Source organism: Anolis carolinensis, unplaced genomic scaffold, assembly GCF_035594765.1.
Source record: "Anolis carolinensis isolate JA03-04 unplaced genomic scaffold, rAnoCar3.1.pri scaffold_14, whole genome shotgun sequence".
Lineage (NCBI taxonomy): Eukaryota > Metazoa > Chordata > Lepidosauria > Squamata > Dactyloidae > Anolis > Anolis carolinensis.
The window spans coordinates 13,966,932-13,990,221 of NW_026943825.1; the positions used below are offsets into that span (position 1 = coordinate 13,966,932).

The 23,290-nt window shown below is 44.9% G+C and overlaps 1 protein-coding gene across 1 annotated transcript; it reads right to left on the minus strand.

The window, feature by feature from the left end:
- Positions 1–5,137: 5,137 nt before the first annotated feature.
- On the minus strand, positions 5,138–23,042 carry s100a10 (S100 calcium binding protein A10). The gene is made up of 3 exons (XM_003229669.4): positions 22,882–23,042; positions 6,697–6,850; positions 5,138–5,583 (listed from the first exon to the last, which is right to left on the minus strand). Exons 2-3 carry the CDS (start codon positions 6,826–6,828, stop codon positions 5,419–5,421), a joined length of 297 nt encoding a protein of 98 aa, XP_003229717.1. The 5' UTR covers positions 6,829–6,850; positions 22,882–23,042; the 3' UTR covers positions 5,138–5,418.
- Positions 23,043–23,290: the final 248 nt, after the last annotated feature.

The window sequence follows — 23,290 nt, forward strand, 5'->3', positions numbered from 1 at the left end:
GATTTCATATCACAAAATCACAAGTCGAACACTTCCCAAGTGTCTAGGACTGTGTGATGTATTATTATTATTATTATTATTATTATTATTATTATGACACAGCAAACAAGATAGATATGCTGGATTTCATATCACAAAATCACAAGTCGAACACTTCCCAAGTGTCTAGGACTGTGTGATGTATTATTATTATTATTATTATTATTATTATTATTATGACACAGCAAACAAGATAGATATGCTGGATTTCGTATCACAAAATCACAAGTCGAACACTTCCCAAGTGTCTAGGACTGTGTGATGTATTATTATTATTATTATTATTATTATTATTATTATTATTATTATTATTATGACACAGCAAACAAGATAGATATGCTGGATTTCGTATCACAAAATCACAAGTCGAACACTTCCCAAGTGTCTAGGACTGTGTGATGTATTATTATTATTATTATTATTATTATTATTATTATTATTATGACACAGCAAACAAGATAGATATGCTGGATTTCGTATCACAAAATCACAAGTCGAACACTTCCCAAGTGTCTAGGACTGTGTGATGTATTTTTGGATGATGCGTGCAGATCCCAGTCGGGTGGCCTTTTGCAGTTGGCAGATTGTGATTTATTATTATTATTATTATTATTATTAATACCCCGCTTTATTTCTCCTGAAGGAGGTTCAAAGCGGCTTAATCTAAACGAATGAGCACAAAAATGTCAATATACAAATACACAAATGTTAAATTAGAATTAAATATAAACAGTATTTAAAATAATAATAATTAATAATTGCCATGGCTTAGTGATATCACTGATAATAGCAGGTTAAGAATGGTTGGTCTCTTTGCTGCCCTCTTGTGGACAAAACAGTATTGAATCCGCCTTGATGTTCTGATCTGCAGTCCTTTGCTGCCATCTAGTGGTCAGATAGGAAATTGCACCCTCGAGCCCTAGAGAGCTCCTGTGCTGCCATCTTGTGGTCAAAGGAGAACACTGCACCTCTGTATTACCCTTTGGATTCACCCCACCCTGCTTTTGCTTGTCCGCCGTTTGCATGACTCATTTCTGCGGTTGCAGCACAGAGTGTTTTGCCAAAACTATGGGCCGTTGCCGTGGTGACGGGACCACAATCACAATCCCCCGGCGACAACGCACACTCACAAATACACACCCGTGGTGTCCACAACTTTGCACTTCCCCAGCCAACGTGATCCGGCCTTCTTCGACATCACTCGAAGGGCCATGGCTCAACTCTACGGGATCTTGGGAGCTATAGTCTCCCAAGGTCTGGAGCCTTGCCGGACTACAGATCCCAGAATACCGAGTAAATGTCCCAGGCGTATTTTGCTGATGACATTCCTTTGGTCCGAGACCACAAAAGGAATGTGTGTGTCTTTTGCATTGGGATATTCCTGAATATTGTCTTCATGACCCAATCCCGACTTTGTCTAATCCTCCGTGGATCCGTTCTTGGTCATCCGAATCCACCCTCGGGGCCTCCAAATGCTGCAATTCATCCCAGTTAATAGGCATGTCCGATCGATGAAAAAAAGTTTCAATTCTCGTTTCTAAAGTAGGGGGCGCTGGCGCTTCGATATAGAAAGTATTTCTGATTTTTTCACCCAAAAATGTCGGATATTTCCGAAAATTCGTAATGATTCTAAATGTTTCTAAAATGGCGGACGTGCATGCGCAATCGCTACACACCGGGCTTGTATGGCAATCTTCCATGTGGACGCAGAGGATGTTAGCCCCCACTTTTGCGTCCATCGTGGAAGCTTCTGATTGGCCGGGGAGCAGCAGCCTATTAGGCTGCACTAAGCTCCCATTCAAGGTAGGTTGCAGAAACATTTTTAAAAAATATTTTTAAAAATATATTTTAAAAATTTTTTTGGGGGGGAAAATAACGAAACATTAAGAGACAATTAGAGAAGAGGCCAACAATGGTTCGAATTACATTGCTGGTTGCGCTGTGAGACAATGTCTCGGAATGCGTATCAAAAAGCGAGAACAATCCAAAATAATTCCGATATACGATTCAAAATGATTTTTTGGGCATGTCTACCAGTTAATCCTCTGCTGTCCCATGTTCCAGACTGCTATCGAAATGTCCTGTTTTCTTCCCTTCCCTCCTGCTTTCGTCCTCCGTTGCTGCAAAAAGTCCAGTGTTTCGCAGTCAAGGGGAGAAAGCAAGCAAATGGCGAAACATTCAGGAAGTAAGAGGAGATTTCTACTAGGCTTGTACATTTTGGGTAAATTGCTATTCGTTTCTGCTTGATGGATACGGGAAGCTCACGTATCCATTTACCAGCGCCTCCTGAAAACGGCAGGTTTTCGTACCGGGAGAGCCCTTACTGTTATGTGCTCTCAGAGTTATCTGAAAACAGTTTCGTTGCAGGCAGGTTTTCGTACCGGGAGAGCCCTTACTGTTACGTGCTCTCGGAGATACCAAAGGTAACGAAAGAAAACAAATCTGTGCACAAGTCTAATTTCTACTTACCAACCTCTCCTGAAAATGGTTTCGTTACGGGCAGGTTTACATACCGGGAGGACCCTTACCATTACGTGCTCTCGGAGGTACAGAAAGAAAACAAATCCGTGCACAAGTCTAATTTCTACTTACCAACCTCTCCCAAAAATGGTTTCGTTGCAGGCAGGTTTTTGTACCAGGAGGGCCCTTACCAATATGTGCTCTCGAAGGTACCGAAGGAAAACAAATCCATGCACAAGTCTAATTTCTACTATCCTGATACTTGTCAGAAGAAGAACTCTGTTCCCAATATCCAACAAATTCCTCACTTGCGTTGCAGGCAATTTTATGGTCCAGAAGGTAGAAGAGACAACAAAGGGATCCGCTATTTGAGATCTGGTCCGAATCATCACTGAATGGAGTAGAAATGGCAGGTTTCATAGGTGGGAGTGATCATGTTCTTTTATAAAGCAGAAAGGGAAGTCGAGCTTATTCAGGCACACACTCCAGGCTTTAACAAAATCAAGGATGCAGTCAGGGAAATGTAGCACGACATAGTTAAAGAGGCAGTGCAGGAGTATCTGGCTACAGTTTGAGGCCGCAGGTTGGGGCAAGCTCCAAGAGAGGTTAAGAACAATAACAAACTCTTTTTTTGTTTGTCATGTCCATAGCAAAAGGAAGAACAAGGAGATAATACAGGTTATGGGGAAATGCTAAGAGGTGTTGGGCCTCAGCAAGATGCTGGGGATTCTGCCTCAGAGGATGAGGGGAACAATTGATTTTGATCTGAGTCCGTGTGTGATCAAGCTGAAATTTAGTCAGAAATGCAGAAACGTAGATCAGGGAGTGAGAGAGAAGTGATAAAGGATGTGTGGGATTTCGGTTCTCTTAAGAATCTGTCTATCTGGACCTCAGAGGATGAGGAGTTGCCCCGTGATAGGTAAATTAGGTAAATAGCTAAATTAGGAAAGGTAAATTAGAAGGTCAGAAAGACTTAGTGAGAAACCTTCCTTGAAACCCAGGTGCCGAAAAAACGATCTCATGGTTTCATGGTCAGGTTTGGGCTCTTCAGAGCAAGCAATATGGTGAAAACAGTTCAGGTTTTGCTCTCAAGTTTACTTTTGTTCCTGAAATTACTTTGCTTTCGAAAAGTCCCATACTTATTGATGTATGCCTATGTTCTTGACTTGCTATTTGGACTATTGATCTTGGACTATTTTATAGCACTTTTCCATTGCTTTTTAATCTGTTTTTTGTAAATAATTTGCTGAAATCAGTTCATACTAGACTCTGTGTGGTGCTGGGTGAAAATGTGTTCCTTCTTGGGTTAGTGTGCAACAAGAGGGGACAGAGAAAAGGCAGGATTACTCAGCACCTTCTTTGCCTCAGTCTTCTCTCAAAAGGAAACATTGCTCAACCTGGGGTGGATGGAGCAGAAGATGGAATCAGAGAAAGTCAGGACAAAAGAGGTAAAGAGGTAGTGCAGGAATTTCTGGCTAATTTCAATGAACTCAAGTCTCCAGGGCCAGGATATTACAATATGACAATTAGGGGAAATGCAGCACAGCATAGGCAAAGGAATATCTGGCTACTCCAAACGAATGGATGGCCCTTGTGGTTTCTTCCAACTCTAGTATTATATAAATGACTAGCTGTGCCCGGCCACGCGTTGCTGTGGCATTGTCTGGTGGTGTTGGTGAGAAATTGTTGAGGTAGTGGTGGTATTGAATTGAGAGGCTGAGTGGCCATCTGTTGGGCGTGCTTGGATTGTGTCCTCCATGGCAGAATTGGGTTGGACTGGATTACCGCAGTAATTATTTCATATTACAGTAGAATCTCACTTATCCAACATTCACTTATCCAGTGTTCTGGATTATCCAGCGCAGTCTGCCTTTTAGTAGTCAATGTTTTAAATTCATTGTGATATTTTGGTGCTAAATTCGTAAATATAGTAATTACAACATAGCATTACTGAGTATTGAACTACTTTTTCTGTCAAATTTGTTGTATAACATGATGTTTGGTGCTTAATTTGTATAATCATTACGTAATTTGATGCTTAATAGGTTTTTCCTGAATCCCTTCTTATTATCCAACATATTCACTTATCCAACGTTCTGCTGGCCCGTTTATGTTGGATAAGTGAGACTCTACTGTATATTTATAATCTTATATTATCTGTTTAGAACTGGATTATATGAGGCCCCTTCTACACAGCTGTATAAAATGTACACTGAAGTGAATTATCTGGCAGTGTGGACTCAAGATAATCCAGTTCAAAGCAGATAATACAAGATTATAAATGGAAGGGCCTTGAGTCTACACTGCCATATAATCCAGTTAAAATCAGATAATCTGTGGAAAATGCCTAAGTGAGGCCTAACTGTGCCTGTCCCCTGGGCTGAGTAGGTTGCTAGGAGACCAAGTGGGCAGAGCTTAGCCCTCTAACTGGCAGCAATTGGATAAAAAGAATTATTCCTGTCCCTCTAATTAGGACTTTATTTTTCTTTTGTTTTTGTTGTATCAACCTAAAGGCGTGGATGATGGGTTGTGTTGTCAAATTTCGAGGTTGGGGGGCTTGTAGTTTTGTTGTTTTGTCCGGTGCCCTGATTCCATCACTCTTTTATATATATAGATTTATTGTTCCAATGCTTCAAAGTAGGAAACAAACAAACAAAATGTTTTTATTTCATGGTTAGGAGCATGCGGGGGAAAAAACAAGCCAGCACCAGCAATGGGAACAGTTTGGGTGTTGTGAACATTTTGGGGAAATGGCCGAGGTTGGGGTTTTGTTAAGGTTTGGGCGATTCCTCAATGGTTAGCTCGGAAACAGGGACGTGGCACGTTGAAGCTCAAGCAGGCTTGGTTCCAGTAGGTTCCCGAAGACCGGAAGACTCCTTGGGGGCAAAATGGGCACACGGTAAGGACACTCCTTTGGCTTCAATACTTCTTCCCCGTGGGCTTCATCTTCTTCACGTAATACTCGTTGCAGCCGTTGGTGAGCCCGGCGAACAGGGAGAGGTATCCCTCGAAGGTGATTTTCCCGTCCCGACACTCTTCCAAGTTCTTCATGATCCGGTCGATGGCCATGGGGTCTTTCCGGTTCTGAACGGGAAGCACGAATAATAAAAAAAAGATGACATGATACATTTAGTTTCTTAGTTTCACTAAGTCATATGTACGAGGGCTATCCACAAAGTAGGTTACGTTTTGGATTTTAAAAAGGACAAAGTATAGGAGAAATCATTTACTATATGCAGCTGAAAGACACATCTCAATAATACAATCTCAGGTAATCCCCACTGAAATCTAGGCATGTCTCATATAGATAAATGAGTTTGAAAAGTACTTCTCCAATAAATTTCCCGCTTGTGTCCTCAGCTCTTTCCCCTTCTCCCTTCCTGCAGCATAGCCAAAAAGCTACATTTTCCCATTGTTGGAAACGGAGGAGAGAGGCAGCAAATTTACTGGGGCAGACCTTTTCAAACTCATTTATCTATATGAGACATGCCTAGATTTCAATGGGGATTACCTGAGATTGTATTATTGAGATGTGTCTTTCAGCTGCATATGGTAAATGATTTCTCCTATACTTTGTCCTTTTAAAAATCCAAAACGTAACCTACTTTGTGGATAGCCCTCGTATATATATATATATATCCATTAGTGCCTAGAATGGAGCCAGACTTGATTACTACATCTCATTCGAGATGGGACATCCCTTGAAGACAGTCTGAGGACTCTGTCAGAGTATTAGCAGCGCAGCAGTAGTTGGATGGAGTCAGTGGAACGCAGAACGAAGTGACATCCAGAGACTTTGGTAAAACTATATACAAGTTTTACTGTACAAGACAAACAGACTTGCAGACAATAGACACAGGACTTAACACCTAGGCAGACAGCATTCAACTCAACTCAGAACTGAACTGATGTAATCAGTAATGCGCACACACTTGTGTCTGGACACTCCCCAGTTCCAGCCACACATCAAGGTCATCACAGCTTCTCAGTAATTAACTCTTTCCAGACTATAGTACACTCTGGATGATGCAATCAAGACACAAATTGCATTTAAACACTACCAATATACACAAATCCCACATTAACAATCTCTTGCTTGCAATTAATGACAAACCGTTGGAGGACTTTCCTTGCATTTTGTCTCCATTCTGTATCATCTCCCCTTCTGAACCCCTTTTGTGAGGCACTCTCACTCACCTCCATATACCCTGGGACCTCCTTCTCCATCAGCTGCCGCAAGTCATCTTTGGTTAGATAGTTTTTGTCTCCTGCAAATTTGTGAAACGTCAGCATGACGGTTTCCATGGCGTGCTCTAGCTGGGACGGCATCTTTGTGCAGTGATCTGGATACCTGAAAAGAGAAAGAGAAGTCGGGTTTTACGGGTCCTATCCCAAGATGGATTTTGTGTAAGTTTTCCTGTATTGTTTCAGAGCTTGATGAGTTTCCTGCTTGAAAACATTCCTTTTCCCTCCCTCTTTCCACATTCTTTCCATCACCCCACCGCTGCCTGCAATTGCCTTTGATCTCAGGGCCTTTGTGCGCAAACTGGGCGCACCATCTGGTTCCTATCTGGAGAGGTCTCCGCCTGGGGCAGAAGGATTTGGACGCAATCCCTGGGAGAGCCTTGCCAAAGGGTTTCCCATCTTCTCCATCCACCTCCTCAAGCACTATCTCTCTCCTAGGACTTAGCTGGCCAAGAACATGGACACCAACCAGTTACAGAGCTAGAAGTCCAGAAGAAGTCCCCAAGAAAGACTCTGCAACGGAACCAGACATCTCAGCAATTCTCCACTGACGGAGAACTAGAAGTCCAGGAGACTCCTCAAGACACTGTGGCCAAGAGTCTGGGTGACTCTCCAAGATGGACCTTGTGACCCAACAAGAAGTCCAAGGAAGGCTCTGTAGCCAAATGAGAAGTCCAGATGATTCCTCCATGGCTGAACTAGAATACCAGATGGTCACCCAAGAAAGACCCTGCAGAGGAATTAAGACATCCTAGCAATTCTCCATTGACGGAGAACTAGAAGTCCAGGAGACTCCTCAAGATGGACAATGTGTCCAATCTAAAAGTCTGGGTGACTCTCCAAGATGGACCTTATGACCAAACAGGAAGTCCATTTGCGACCACACAAGAAAGACCCTGCAGTGGAACTGGACACCCCAGCAATTCTCCAAGACAAGAACTAGACATCCAGGTGACTCTCAAGATGGACCTTAAGACCCAATAAGAAGTCCAAGGAAGACTCTGTAGCCAAATGAGAAGTCCAGATGATTCCTCCATGGCCGAACTAGAATACCAGATGGTCACCCAAGAAAGACCTGCAGAGGAACAAGACATCCCATCAATTCTCCAAGATAGAGAACTAGAAGTCCAGGGGACTCCTCAAGATGGACAATGTGTCCAATCTAAAAGTCTGGGTGACTCTCCAAGATGGACCTTATGACCAAACAGGAAGTCCATTTGCGACCACACAAGAAAGACCCTGCAGTGGAACCAGACATCTCAGCAATTCTCCAAGACAAGAACTAGATGTCCAGGTGACTCCTCAAGATGGACACTGTGTCCAATCTAAAAGTCTGGGTGACTCTCCAAGATGGACCTTGCGACCCAATAAGAAGTCCAAGGAAGACTCTGTAGCCAAATGAGAAGTCCAGATGATTCCTCTATGGCCAAACTAGAATACCAGATGGTCACCCAAGAAAGATCCAGCAGTGGAACCGGACATTCCAGCAATTATCCAAGGCAGATAATTAGAAGTCCAGGAGACTCATTAAGATGGACACTACGTCCAATCTAAAAGTCTGGATGACTCTCCAAGATGGCCTTGTGACCCAACAAGAAGTCTAAGCGACTTCCAAATGCAGACTCTGTAGCAAAATGAGAAGTCCAGATGATTCCCCTATGGCTGAAGTAAAATACCAGATGACCACCCAAGAAAGACCCTGCAGTGGAACCAGACATCCCAGTAATTCTCCAAGATGGAGAACTAGAAGTCCAGGAGATTCCTCAAGATGGGCACTGTGTCCAATATAAAAGTCTGAGTGACTCTCTAAGATGGACCTTGTGAGGCAACGAGAAGTCCAAGTGACTTCTCAAGGTAGACTCTGTAGCCAAATGAGAAGTCCAGATGGTTCCTCTATGGCCGCTCAACAAAGACCCTGTAGAAAAACTGGACATCCCAGAAATTCTTCAAGATGAAAAACTAGAAGTCCAGGAGACTCCTCAAGATGGACACTGTGTCCAATCTAAAAGTCTGGGTGACTCTCCGAGATGGACCTTGTGATTAAGTGAGAAGTCCAAGTGACTTCCCAAGGCAGACTCTGTAGCCAAATGAGAAGTCCAGATGATTCCGTTCTGGACGCCCAACAAAGACCCTGCAGCAGAACTGGATATCCCAGCAATTCTCCAAGATGGAAAACTAGAAGTCCAGGAGACTCCTCAATATGGACACTGTGTGCAATCTAAAAGTCTGAGTGACTCTCCGAGATGGACCTTGTGATTCAACGAGAAGTCCAAGTGACTTCCCAAGGCAGACTCTGTAGCCAAATGAGAAGTCCAGATGATCCCCCATGGACAAACTAGAACACCAGATGACCGCCCAAGAAGGACCCTGCAGCCGAAGTCCAGGTGATTCAAGATGGACCCTATGGCTGAACTAGATCTCCAGGTGGCTCCCCATGATGGACCCTGCAGTCAAACGAGAAGTCCAGAAGACTTCCCAAGATGAATCTTCTGGCCAAGCTAGAAGTCCAGGCCACTCCTCATGACGAGTCCTGCAGCTGAATGAAAAGTTCAGGCAACTCCCCATGATGGAAACTGTGGCTGAACTAGAAGTGCAGTTGGCTCTCCAAGGCGGAGAGTCCAGTTGACTCTCCAAGATTGACATTGTTTGAATGAGAGGTCCAAGGGACTTTCATAGAGAGCTTGTACAAACTTCCAGGTCTGGATGTGATCTCCACATGACTAATGCTAAACTTCTGAGAGTTTTTTTTTGATATATTCAGATTTCTATTCCTCTTTCCACCGCCTTCCCTCCCTCCGTTCCTTCTCGCTCGGGGACCCAAGGAATGATTCATCTCGCAAGCTGAACTTTCCACCTCTTTTTCGAGTAGCAGATTTTGGCGCAGGGCAAAAGAGGCAACGGGAGCGAGTCCAATTGGGGTGAACATTAACTGGGCACGCCGACGCCCGAGGGTGCGGTTCCACGAGGCTGTACAACTCCTGGTTGCTGGCAGCGAGCCAACTAGACTATTCGTAACTTGCTGAGCTCTCCATGGAATGTGGAAGCTTCTGGAAGGGATCCTACACTCCTAACACGTCCTTAGAAATTACTGGTGGGTTCATGACCATGCTCAATGGCCCTCATGTGGGTGTGTTTCCATAAAACGTCCTCAGACTGGGAACGAATGGTTTGTGAACTGGTGATGGCGTCTGGGCCCCAACTATGAGTCACATGGAGACAACTCATTTGAGGAAGAAGGGGAAGTAGCTTAACAGTCAAGAAGGAAGCAAAGAGGTTGAAGTACAGAGAACAAAGAAGAGATGGAAGGAAAGACTACAGGGGTCATCTAGTTGAGGATAAATAGATCCTAAAGATATCGATTGGTGATAATAGACCTTCTCTCCGTGCTCTGAGTGAGATAAGAGCAGCCAGGCATTGTGCCTTTGCCCAGAAGTGCATGATACAACCACCATTAATTTTTCCTCTGAGGGAGAGAAGAGCAGCCACGTATTGTGTCTCAACCCAATGGCTCATGAGAAACATTCTCTCTATGTTCCAACTGCCATTATCTCTTCTCCAAGGAGAGAAGAGCAGCCATGTATTGTGTCTCAACCCAATAGCTCATGAGAGATCTTCTCTCCATGCTCCAACTCCCATTAACTCTTCTTCAAGGAGAGAAGAGCAGCCACGTATTGTGTCTCAACCCAATGGCTCATGAGAAACATTCTATGTTCCAACTGCCATTAATTCTTCTCCAAGGAGAGAAGAGCAGCCATGTATTGTGCCTCAGCCCAATGGCTCATAAGAGATCTCTCCATGCTCCAACTCCCATTAACCCTTCTTCAAGAAGAACAGCCACATGTTGTGCCTCAACTCAATGGCTCATGAGAGACCTTCTCTCCATGCTCCAACTCTCATTAACTCTTCTCCAAGGAGAGAAGAGCAGCCATGTATTGTCCCTCAAACCAGTGTCTCACAGGAGACTCTTCCTTCATACTCAAACTCCCATTAATTCTTCTTCAGGGAGAGAAGAGCAGCCACGTATTGTGCCTCAACCCAACGGCTCATGAGAAACCTTCCCTGTATGTTCCAATGGCCTTTGCTCTTGGCTTTTGAGGGAGGAAAGAGCAGCTAGGCATTGGGCCTTGACCCAATGGCTTATGAGAGACTGTCCTATATCCCATCCACCATTGCTCTGGCCAGTCATGGAGAGAAGAGAAGCCACATATTGTGCCTCAACCTCATGGCTCATGGGAGACCCCAACTCCATGCTACAACTACAATTGCTCTGGTTGTGTCGTTGCGCCTGGGGCTATAACTCAGCGAAAGAGGCATGGACGTGACATCTTTCTCCTTTAGGGAAACTGGAACTCCCAAGGACCAAAACACTGTAGATAACTCAAAACTGGTTTTATTGTTCACAAAAGGTTATCCCAATAAACTGGAAGCTTCAAAGGGGTAAAAGAAAATATACATTACAACCTTTGGTTGTCTTAAGTCCAAGGAGCTTTGCAGCTGAGAAGCTTTTCCAGGTCCCTCTTTCTCAATGGCTGTGAATGCTGGACCAATCCTCAGCCTCAGTCCAAATGGCCTATGTTTGAAGACACAGACTTCCTCTGAAGCCAAAGAACTGATTTGAAGGCGCTTGAGACTCCTCAACGTCGTCCAAGTTGGCCCTGAACATGAAGCATAAGTCTCAAGGGTAAGAACCTCAGAATTGGTGCTGAGAGGTAACTTAATCAAGGGCTTTTAGAGCCAAGTCTTTCTCTGGTAGAAAGCTTGATGTTGGAATGAAAAAGGAAACACTGACCCACTCCAGGAAAGGGTGGAGTCAAACAAGCTAAGGGAGCAATATAACTGGTGCAAACAACACTGATTGACAGCTATAAATAACCAATCAGTCCAACTATATTTACAGGGTAAAGGCAAAATCAGGCATGATACAATTCAAATCTTGCAACTTACAGATCGACATATAGATGGCGGCACTCGCACCGTCACACTGGGCTTTGAGGGAGAGAAGAGCAGCCGAGTATCGTACCTCAACCTAGTGGCTCATAAGACACCTTCTCTCCACGCTCCAAATCCCAGGAGAGAAGGGCAGTCATGTTTTGTGCCAGCTGCTCATTGGAGATTGCCCAATCTCCACCAACCACCGGGCTGTGGCGCAGCTGGCTAGTAACCAGCTGCTATAAATCACTACTGACCGAGAGGTCATGAGTTCGAAGCCCGGGTCGGGTTAAGCCTCCGACCATTAAAAAAAAATAAAATAGCCCCGGCTTGCTGTTGACCTAGCAGCCCCGAAAGACAGTTGAATCTGTCAATTAGGGAAATTTAGGGACGCTTTATGCGGGAGGCTAATTTAACTAATCTACAACACCATAAAACTGCTCACGAGGAAAAGAATGAGGAAGAACAGCCACCAATGGACGGTGAAGCAACAGCTCCCCCTGTGGCCGGAATCGTGAACCTGGAAAAATGTTAAATGCCTCTGTGTCTGTCTAAAACTGAATGTTGTTTGTCTGTTGGCATTGAATGTTTGCCATATATGTGTTCATTGTAATCCGCCCTGAGTCCCCTTCAGGGTGAGAAGGGCGGAATATAAATACTGTAAATAAATAATAAATAAATAATAAGGGAGAGAAGAACAGCCTTGCTTTGGGCCTTGACCCAACAGCTCTTGAAGGACTCAAGGGGGAGAAGAACAACCAGGCATGTTCTCTTTCGCCACCACCACCTTTCTCTTATTTAGATTTTAATCATTTGGAACTTTTTGGCTCTGAATCCCTCGACGGCTTCCAGTTGAATGTTCTCACTGAGCAAGCGAGGGAGTCTCTCGTCTTCCAAGCTCGAGGAACACAAAATCCTTGCAAAAGCTAGGAAGGAATTCGGCCTCTCGTCACGGTGCCAACCCTGGCCTCTTGGGTGTTCCCACTTTTGATAGGGCTGGGGAGGGAGGCAAGGGCGAATCGTCTCTTGCTAATCTTCCCGATGGTGAGTAAACAGCGATTAAGAGCTTCTGGCAACCTTCTGGCATTCCTCCCCCTTCTTGGCAGCACCGTGTTCAGTCCCAAAGTGGAGGGATGGGTGCGGCCCTGACTCGGCTGGCAAGGGTTGAATGAAAAGTAATGCCTCCACCTTCGTAACTCCTCAACAGATGGCAGTCCAGGTCTGCGGCAGGTCCTGGCTTGTTCAGCAGACTCTCCTGTGGAGTTAGTTCCATTTGGTGGGAAGCCTTAGCATTGAACGGTTGTGTTGTTAAAGTGCCAAGTATGGAACCCTGTGCAGACGGGGAAGCCTTAGCATTGAACGGTTGTGTTGTTAAAGTATGAAGTATGGAACCCTGCGCAGACGGGGAAGCCTTAGCATTGAACGGTTGTGTTGTTAAAGTATGAAGTATGGAACCCTGCGCAGACGGGGAAGCCTTAGCATTGAACGGTTGTGTTGTTAAAGTATGAAGTATGGAACCCTGCGCAGACGGGGAAGCCTTAGCATTGAACGGTTGTGTTGTTAAAGTATGAAGTATGGAACCCTGTGCAGACGGGGAAGCCTTAGCATTGAACGGTTGTGTTGTTAAAGTGCCAAGTATGGAACCCTGCGCAGACGGGGAAGCCTTAGCATTGAACGGTTGTGTTGTTAAAGTGCCAAGTATGGAACCCTGTGCAGACGGGGAAGCCTTAGCATTGAATGGTTGTGTTGTTAAAGAGCGAAGTATGGAACCCTGTGCAGACGGGGAAGCCTTAGCATTGAACGGTTGTGTTGTTAAAGTGCGAAGTATGGAACCCTGCGCAGACGGGGAAGCCTTAGCATTGAACGGTTGTGTTGTTAAAGTGCCAAGTATGGAACCCTGCGCAGACGGGGAAGCCTTAGCATTGAACGGTTGTGTTGTTAAAGTGCCAAGTATGGAACCCTGCGCAGACGGGGAAGCCTTAGCATTGAATGGTTGTGTTGTTAAAGAGCGAAGTATGGAACCCTGTGCAGACGGGGAAGCCTTAGCATTGAACGGTTGTGTTGTTAAAGTGCGAAGTATGGAACCCTGCGCAGACGAGGAAGCCTTAGCATTGAACGGTTGTGTTGTTAAAGTGTGAAGTATGGAACCCTGCACAGATGGTTGGTCAATGCGACTTAAGCAACATGCAGTCACTGAATTCTTGACAGTAGAAGGTGTCCCCGCAAAGGAGAAAGACTTCCCCGTCTGGGTTCCGTACTTCGCCCTTTAACAACACAACCGTCCAATGCTAAGGCTTCCCCGTCTGCGCAGGGTTCCATACTTTGCACTTTAACAACACCACCGTTCAATGCTAAGGCTTCCCCGTCTGTGCAGGGTTCCATACTTCGCACTTCAACAACACAACCATTCAATGCTAAGGCTTCCCCATCTGCGCAGGGTTCCATACTGCAGGCCCGGCTCCCATCCCTCTAATCAAGGCTAATTAAGTCCTGCTCATTAAGCAAAAGGGAGACCACCAAGGGATACTGAGCACCGTAGGATATATTTCATTGCAAGACAATGGCATGAGTATTTCATGAATTCGTCTCATGACTCACAGGCACATGAGCCAACACTGAGTCACAGTTTGAACATTGGATTAGGACTCTGGAGACCACAGTTCGAATCCCCACAGTCATGGAAACCTTTGGCAATGGGCACATCACATGTTCAAGTGCATAACTTCATACTTTGGAACAATTGCTCTCATTTGAATGGCGGCATCGGTGGATCTACCATTGTGACAACAATATCATCATCGTTGCGAGTTACGAGATCCCAAGGCTAGCTTACAACATCGCCGTAACCTCCTCTAAAGTAAATCTCTCCATGTTGTGATACTATGAGATTACTCATCAGACAGATAGGCACTAACACAGCTCTATCTGTCTGATTAGTAATCCTGTAGTATCAGAACAGCCAATCGGGAACAGACTACTCAGCAAGAGGACAATTAGGCCACTGCAGAGAGAGCATGAAGTATTTATTTCCAAGCAGACACAAGGTCCTGCCAAAGCTTTCAAATGCTAAGTGGTTTCTGTAGCTGTTTGCTGCGGATGCAAATCAGCTCATAGGAAAGGAAACAGCATTGAAATGTGTGTGTATATACGTATGTGCTTTCAAGCTGTCAACGTATGCATTTCGGGGATTTTCTTAGTCATTGGATACCCAGGGGTGGTTTTGCTAGTTCCTTCCTCTAAAATATCATATTCAAGCACCTGGTGGTTCCCCATCCAAACATAAACCAGGACTTGCCAGGGCTTAGCTTCCAAGATCAAACGGAATCCGATCCCTTTGGGGTATTTAGGTGGTATTTAGAGTTGTGCACAGAAGCGTTTTCCTTCAGTATATCTGTTCTTTTCGTTACTTCAGGAGCACGTAACGGAAAGGCCCCGCCCAGTACAAAATTCAGCTCAACTTGAAAGCAAGTGGGAGCTGAACCCGGATCCTCGCCTGCTTTTCATGTGCATGTGGCGCTCCACGTCTTGGAAAGAGTGTGGTGTGCAGGCCCAGAAAGCACGCACGCCTGCCTGCAGCCGAGCGCCTCCTCTGGAGTAAGAGAACTTGCCTCCTTGCCTTGGAAAGCGCATGTGCGGGAAAGCCCAGAAAGCACCACACTTGCCTGCAGTTGAGCGCCTCCTCTAGAGTAAGAAACAGGTAAGAAGACTCCTTAAAGCATGCTCTTGCCTGCAGCTGAGCGCCTCTCCTCTAGAGTAGAAACAGGTAAGAAGACTCCTTAAAGCATGCTCTTGCCTGCAGCCGAGCGCCTCTCCTCTAGAGTAAAAAACAGGTAAGAAGCCTCCTTAAAACATGCTTCTGCCTGCAGCTGAGTGCCTCCTCTAGAGTAAGAAACAGGTAAGAAGCCTCCTTAAAACATGCTTCTGCCTGCAGCTGAGTGCCTCCTCTAGAGTAAGAAACAGGTAAGAAGACTCCTTAAAGCACACGCCTGCCTGCAGCCGAGCGCCTCTCCTCTAGAGTAAAAAACAGGTAAGAAGCCTCCTTAAAGCATGCTCCTGCCTGCAGCTGAGCACCTCCTCTAGAGTACGAAACAAGCAAGAAGCCTCCTTAAAGCACATGCAGCCAAGCACCTCCCCTAGAGTAGAAACAGATAAGAAACCTCCTTAAAACACATGCCTGCCTGCAGCTGAGTGCCTCTCCTCTAGAGTAGAAACAGGTAAGAAGCCTCCTTAAAGCACATGCCTGCCTACAGCTGAGCGCCTCCTCTAGAGTAAGAAAGAGGAAAGAATCCTCCTTGAAGCACACGCCTGCCTGCAGCTGAGCGCCTCTCCTCTAGAGTAAGAAACAGGTAAGAAGACTCCTTAAAGCACATGCCTGCCTGCAGCCGAGCGCCTCTCCTCTAGAGTAGAAACAGGTAAGAAGCCTCCTTAAAGCACACGCCTGCCTGCAGCCGAGCGCCTCTCCTCTAGAGTAGAAACAGGTAAGAAGCCTCCTTAAAGCGCACGCCTGCCTGCAGCCGAGCGCCTCTCCTCTAGAGTAGAAACAGCTTAAATGCCTACAATAATGGGAAGGGGAGCCTGGGAAGCACAACTCTTTTGCCTGGTCATTTCTTTGAAATGTCTCCAACAATCCCTGGGATTCATTCTACGGAGCAGCTTTGCCAAACGGCTAGGCATGAAATGAAGAGTTTCGAGCCCCACCCTACTCTCCAAAACTGGAAGAAGGAAAGGCGGAGAATTGGACTTTCACCAGGATGACGGTTGCTGTCATCGGTCGGAAAAAAAGGGACGTTCCCGCCCAACATGTGGTCTCCCACGCCAGTTTGAGGAGGCCACTGAAACTCATCAGATCCATTCCCGTCCTCTTTCAATCCCTCCAAACCTAAGCCTGGGCCTAGAGGTGCAACTAGATAGTAGTATGACTATGAATGCAGTTTGATACCACTGGAAACGCCCCGGCTGGATGCAGTGAATAATAATAATAATAATAATAATAATAATAATAATAATAATAATAATAATAATAAATCTGGCAAGGCATGCTCTGGCTCACATCCCTGCACACTGAGTTCAATGGACTTTGCCTCCTTTCCAGCCAGATCTACCCAAGCAACAACACAAATATCCTATCGTCATCTTTCTGACAATATATATATATATATATATTTTCTTATCAAGGTTTCACTCCTGGTTTAATTGCAGTGCGCGCGCCATGCCACTCCCTGGAACTGCATGCACAAAACATGGCGTGGTTGCTTCGGGCGCCGGATCGGCTTGGCCTCAAACCAGCTTGCAATGGTTTCGCCTCCAGCTTGCTTTGCCAATGGAACAGGGAGGCCGAGCCATAAATAAGTCATTCCATTTGATGCCATTGGAACTGCACTGGCCTAAGGCTACGGGATCCTGGGAGTAGTAGTTTCCTTTACTGGAATGCACCAAGATTTGGACGCTGTGCAATGAGGGGTTTTTCTTGAAGCCTTGTTTGAAGCCATCATTGTTTGGAGTCTGCTGTGGTCTCTGGATGTAGGTGAACTACAACTCCCAAACCCAAAGTCAATGATCACCAAACCCTTCCAGTATTTTCTGTTGGTCATGGAGGTTCTGTGTGGGAAGTTTGGCCCAATTCTGCCATTTGTGGAGTTCAAGGGACTCTTTGATTGTAGGTGAACTATAAATCCCAGTAACTACAACTTCCAAATGCCAAGGTCTATTTTCCCCAAACTCCACCAGTGTCCACATTTGGGCACATTGAGTATTCGTGCCAAGTGTGGTCCAGATCCATCATTGTTTGGAGTCCTCACTGCTCTCTGGATGTGGGTGAACTACAACTCTAAAACCCAAGGTCAATGATCACCAAACCCTTGTGCTTGTCATAGGAGTTCAGTGTGCCAAGTTTGGCTCAATTCTAATGTTGGTGGAGTTCAGAACGCTCTTCAATTGTAGGTAGGTAGAGTCCAGTCGTGACCGACTCTGGGGGTTGGTGCTCATCTCCATTTCTAAGCCGAAGAGCCGGCATTGTCCGTAGACACCTCCAAGGTCATGTGGCCACTAGCATGACTGCATGGAGCGCCGTTACCTTCCCGCCGGAGCGGTACCTATTGATCTACTCGCATTTGCATGTTTTCGAACTGCTAGGTTGGCAGGAGCTGGGGCTAACAGCGGGCGCTCATTCCGCTCCCGGGATTTGAACCTGGGACCTTTCGGTCCGCAAGTTCAGCAGCTCAGCGCTTTAACACACTGCGCCACCACCCTCTTTGATTGTAGGTTAACTATAAATCCCAGCAACGACAACTCCCAAATGTCAAGGTCTATATTTCCCCAAACCCCACCAGTATTCAAATTTGGGCGTATCGGGTATTTGGTCCAGTGAATGAAGACACATCCTGCATATCAGATATTTACATTCATTCAGCAATTTATTACGGTCTATGACCAGAATATATAGAAATGGGCACAGGTGCCCGAAAAGGGGAATCGCAGTTCCCATAAAAGTCAGATAAAAGAACAAGTTAAAAACATGCTATAATAAAAACAAATTAAAAGCAGACTATTAGCAGGGTCAGCTAATAGTAAATATCGATCCACTAAGTGGCTCTGGAGGGGGACAAAGGGAGCATTTGCAGTCTTTCAGTTATAACAGATTGCTCTGGCTACAGGCCCTTTGGGGTCAGTCATCGTCTGTCTGATGGAAATTGCTGCCGCACAGAACCTGGCGACACTATAGGTTATTGCAGAACAGGAGTCTGAGAGCAGCAGAGAGGTGTAGTATCTTTCAGTGCGGCCTAGATGTTTTAAAAGCCAAGGAGTGATGAAATTTTTTCTAATATCTCTATAAAACATACACTGGAGGAGCACGTGCTCGATAGTTTCGATATGGCCAGACTCACAAGGGCATAGTCTCTCCGGAGCAGGGGTCTTCCGGTACCTCCCCTCCAGTACTGCCGATGGGAGGGCGTGACATCTTGCAAGAGTGAAGGCTTTACGATGATTAGACACCTCCAGGTTTGTTAAATAAGCCATGGGAGCGATGGTATATCTGTTGTCTGCTCTAATGTTAAAGTCTGGAGAGCAAGCTAAATCAGATTGTCACTCTGTGTCCAGGATCCGTTGTCTGATGTGGACCTTAGCTTGGTCCCATCCCATGCTTAGTAGATGTTTTTGAGAGAAGCCTAGAGTTGCGATTTTTGTTGCTACTACCTTGTTCCATGTAGATATTTACATTACAATTCGTAACAGGAGCAAAATGACAGTTATGAAATTGCAACGAAAATAATGTTATGGTTGGGGATCGTCACAACATGAGGAACTGTATTAAGGAGTCGCGGCATTAGGAAGGTTGAGAACCACTGGCCATATTTCACATTTTCTGGCAAATAAGCCTTTGGGAATGCGGAACTGCCTTTGGGAAGCAGGACTGCAACTTAGAATAGCTTCAGGGGAAAAAGCTGTTTTCAATCTGCCTGGTTGCTCAATGGGAGATCATGTTCTCCATTTGTACACAGAGGAAAACTAAAATATTGGGAAGGGAGGGGAGAGGGGAAAGTGTTTTTTTCCAAATCCATGGGTGGGTGACAGGAAGGTGGAGCAGTCCTGCAGAAAAGGCTTCATTCCTGCGGTTCCGGAAAAGGGAGTGGCGGGTATGAAAGCCACACTGTGCCATTCCCGACTGACTCAACCGGGTGGGACGTCTCCCCTTTTTCTACCGTCAATGCCCAGACTGTTCTTGGCCAGCGAGCTGCATTTATCCCCGCAGATGACAATCTGACAGTTTAACACCATCGCTTGCCAGGAATGCCAAAAACACAAAGCAACGGCCCACACCCAAGTGCTCCGAAAAGCCATTTGGGAAACAGTAGACAACTTCAACTGTTGTGCTGTGTTGCAAAGAGCAAGCAATTCATTCACTTCATTCATAAGGAGAGCCTATCTTTTAATTTTCTTAAAATTCCCAGCATTTGGACCATGTGCCAAGTCTTTTTGTGGGTCCAAAGGAGCCCCCAGTTCTGGGTTTTTGGAGAGCCAAATATGGAATGGATGAAATGCCAGAGGCCTGCCCAATTTGTGTTTGCCTTCAACTTCTCTGTCGACTCAAGATGAGCCTCTATTTATTTATTATTTTATTTTATTTACATCACCTTTACCCCGCCTTTCTCCCCGAGGGGACTCAAAGCGGCTTACAACAAACAGGCAAAAATTCAATGCCTAAAAACAATGTAAAAACGACAATTCATATAAAACGATCTACAAAACAGATACCATTGCAAAATAAAATCACATTATATAAAATTTTAAACATGTCCAAGATTAGAATCCATTCATCCAGATGAGCCTCTACATTTCAAGACTCGGAGGCGGTTTTGCCATTTCCTTCCTCCGAAATAGATAGATTCAACAGCACTTGGGGTTCATTGAAATGTGGGGGTTAAAAGTGGCACCAAACTGCATTTATTTGACAGTGTAGACGCAAGAGGGAAGAGAACTCCAAACCCAGCCATGGCTTGACTCAGGATAAGACAGCTCCAGATTGGAAACTTTGGATATCTACAAGTATTTACCTACCTACCTACCTACCTATCTATCTCAGTAGTTCCCAACCATTTTTTTAAACTCGGGACCACTTTGACCAGGGACCACTCTCCAACATTAGCACCAAACGGGTTGCGAATCTGTTTTTGGTCAACTTTAGATTCGGTCTGGTTATTTGGGGCGTTGATTCAGAAAATGGCATTGGATAGACCACATCAGCTCTAGTTTCTGATACAGAATATATACCATCCAGTAGTCACCATCTGCTCGCCCACACAAAACCATATTTAATAACCTTAAATGTTTTTATATTGTGGAATGATATTTTAAATTGTAAGTCGCTCGGAGCGCTCTGGTGGAGAGCGACTAACTAAGAAATAAAGTGAAGTGAACCTAGAGCTGATGTGGTCTAGCCAATGCAATTTTCCAAATCAGCACCCCAAATAACCCCGGGAACAGCCCTAAAGACACCAAGATGCCCCCGCTTCCAGGCGCCCCATGGAATGGCTCCACTCAGGGGAAGGGAGGAGGAGGAGAAGCAGCAGTCAGGAGGCTTGTTATTGCTCCTTCCTCTCCACTCCTGACATCCCTGTTGCCTCAGAAATATAAAAGGCTTTTGCGAGACTGGTCACTCTAGTTGCAGTGTAGTAACCCTGAGACCATATTTTAGTTTTTGGGGACCACTGGTGGCCCACGGATCTCAGGTTGGGAAAGGTGTGACAACAAGCCTCCTGACTGCTGCTCCGTTTTGAGGCCTGTTGCTGGAGTTATTTACGATGGTGATTCAGAAATTGCATTGGAGAGACCACATCAGCTCTAGATGATTAAATATGGTTTTCTGTGGGCGAGCAGATGGTGACGACTGGATGGCATATGTTCTGTATCAGAACCTAGAGTGGATGTGGTCTATCCAATGCAATTTTCTGAATCTAAAGTTAACCAAAAACTGATTCATAACCCTTTTGGTGCTAATGTTGGAGAGTGGTCCCTGGTCAAAAAAAGGTTGGGAACCACTGATCTAATCTATCTCAAATTTGGAATGGGGCCCCAACTAAAAATGGGAACACAAACTGTGCCGTGATGAAAAATAACTACTGCTCCAAACTGGAGACCCTGAATGTCTGTCTATCTATCTATCCATCTGTCTGTCTGTCTATTTATCTACCTACATATCTATCTATCTGTCTATCTATCTATTTTTTTCTATCTATGTAATCTTTCTCCAATTTGGAATGGGGCTCCACCCAACTAAAACTGAGAACACAAACTGTGCCATGACTAAAAATTCAGTACTGCTCCAGATCCTGAATGTCTGTCTATCTATCTATCTATCTATCTATCTATCTATCTATCTATCTATCTATCTATCTATCTATCTATCCATCCATCCATCTATTTATCTACCTACATATCTATCTATCTATCTATCTATCTATCCATCTATTTATCTACCTACGTATCTATCTATCCATCTATCTATTTTTTTTCTATCTATGCAATTTATCTCAAATTCGGAATGGGGCCCCAACTAAAAATGAGAACACAAACTGTGCCATGACTAAAAATTAAGAACTGCTCCAGATCCTGAATGTCTGTCTATCTATCTATCATCTATCTATCAATCAATCAAGCTATCTATTTTTTCTATCTATGTAATTTATTTCAAATTTGGAATGGGGCCCCAAATAAAATGAGAACACAAACTGTGCTGTGATGAAAAATAAGTACTGCTCCAGACTGGAGACCCTGAATGTCTGTCTCTCTATCTATCCATCTGTCTGTCTGTCTATTTATCTACCTACATATCTATCTATCTATCTGTCTATCTATTTTTTCTATCTATGTAATTTATCTCAAATTTGGAATGGGGCCCCAACTAAAAATGAGAACACAAACCGTGCCATGACAAAACATTAGTACTGCTCCAAACTGGAGACTCTGTCTTATCCATTTGTCTTATCTATCTATCTATCTATCTATCTATCTATCTATCTATCTATCTATCTATCTATCTATCTCTATTTATCTATCTTTCTAGATATCTATCTATCTCTATCTATCTATCTATCTATCTATCTATCTATCTATCTATCTATCTATCTATCTATCTATCCATCCATCCATCCATCCATCCATCTATCTATCTCTATTTATCTATCTTTCTAGATATCTATCTATCTATATCTATCTATCTATCTATCTATCTATCTATCTATCTATCTATCTATCTATCTATCTATATCTATTTATCTATCTATCTATCTATCTATCTATCTATCTATCTATCTATCTATCTATCTATCTATAATTTGGAAGTGGGCCCCACCTAAATGGGAGAAAGAGAGACCCAGCTCTATCCTGACTCAGCACAAAGGCAGCACCCAAACTGGAGACTCAGGATATCTGTGGGTCCCTCTAAAAATTGGGCTCCCAACTAAAATGAGATGAGAACTCAGGCCCCAATCTGGACCTGGCTCGACTCCAATGATGTGTTCTTATATTTCCTGGGGAATAATCTCCATTGCAAAGTTGGGGAAGGAGACTGGGAAGGAGGGAAAAGAGGGCCGATGCCTCCGTGCGTAAAAGCGCACGGGCACTTTTGGGCGCTTTTACGCACGGGTTTGGAGAGCTCCCCAAAAGAAGGCGAAGGTCCCCCGTTAGAAGGAGAAGGAGAGAGAGACTCACCAGGGCGGATCTGGCTTCTTCTCAGGGAGGATGTGGAGCAGCCTGGAGCGATGGCTTGGAGAGAGAGAGAGAGAGAGAGAAAGAGAGAGAGAGAGAGAGAGGAGGAGGACTGACCAAGCCACCGCCTCTGCAGGGCTTGGCCGGGTTTGGGGGGCGGAGAAGGGAAGCAGATGCCGGAGGCGGAGACTGGCCCTTGGATTGTACAATCATAGAATCCTAGACTAGTAGAGTTGGAAGAGACCTCTTGGGCCATCCAGTCCAACCCCAAGGTGCCCATCACCACCGGGACCACCTGCACTGGTTTCTGCCAGAGTCTTTGCAGTCCAATCTTGAGGTCCTGAGAGCGGCTGAGTTTTTCCTGTTGTTTTTCACCTGGGATGGCGACATCAATGATCCAAGCCTTTTTCTT

Excerpts from the sequence above, each read along its gene's own strand:
- s100a10 (XM_003229669.4), bottom strand. The coding sequence starts at position 6,828 with ATGCCGTCCCAGCTAGAGCACGCCATGGAAACCGTCATGCTGACGTTT. Across the intron at positions 5,584-6,696 it reads AGGTCCCAGGGTATATGGAG|AACCGGAAAGACCCCATGGC; the intron begins GTGAGTGAGAGT and ends CTTCCCGTTCAG.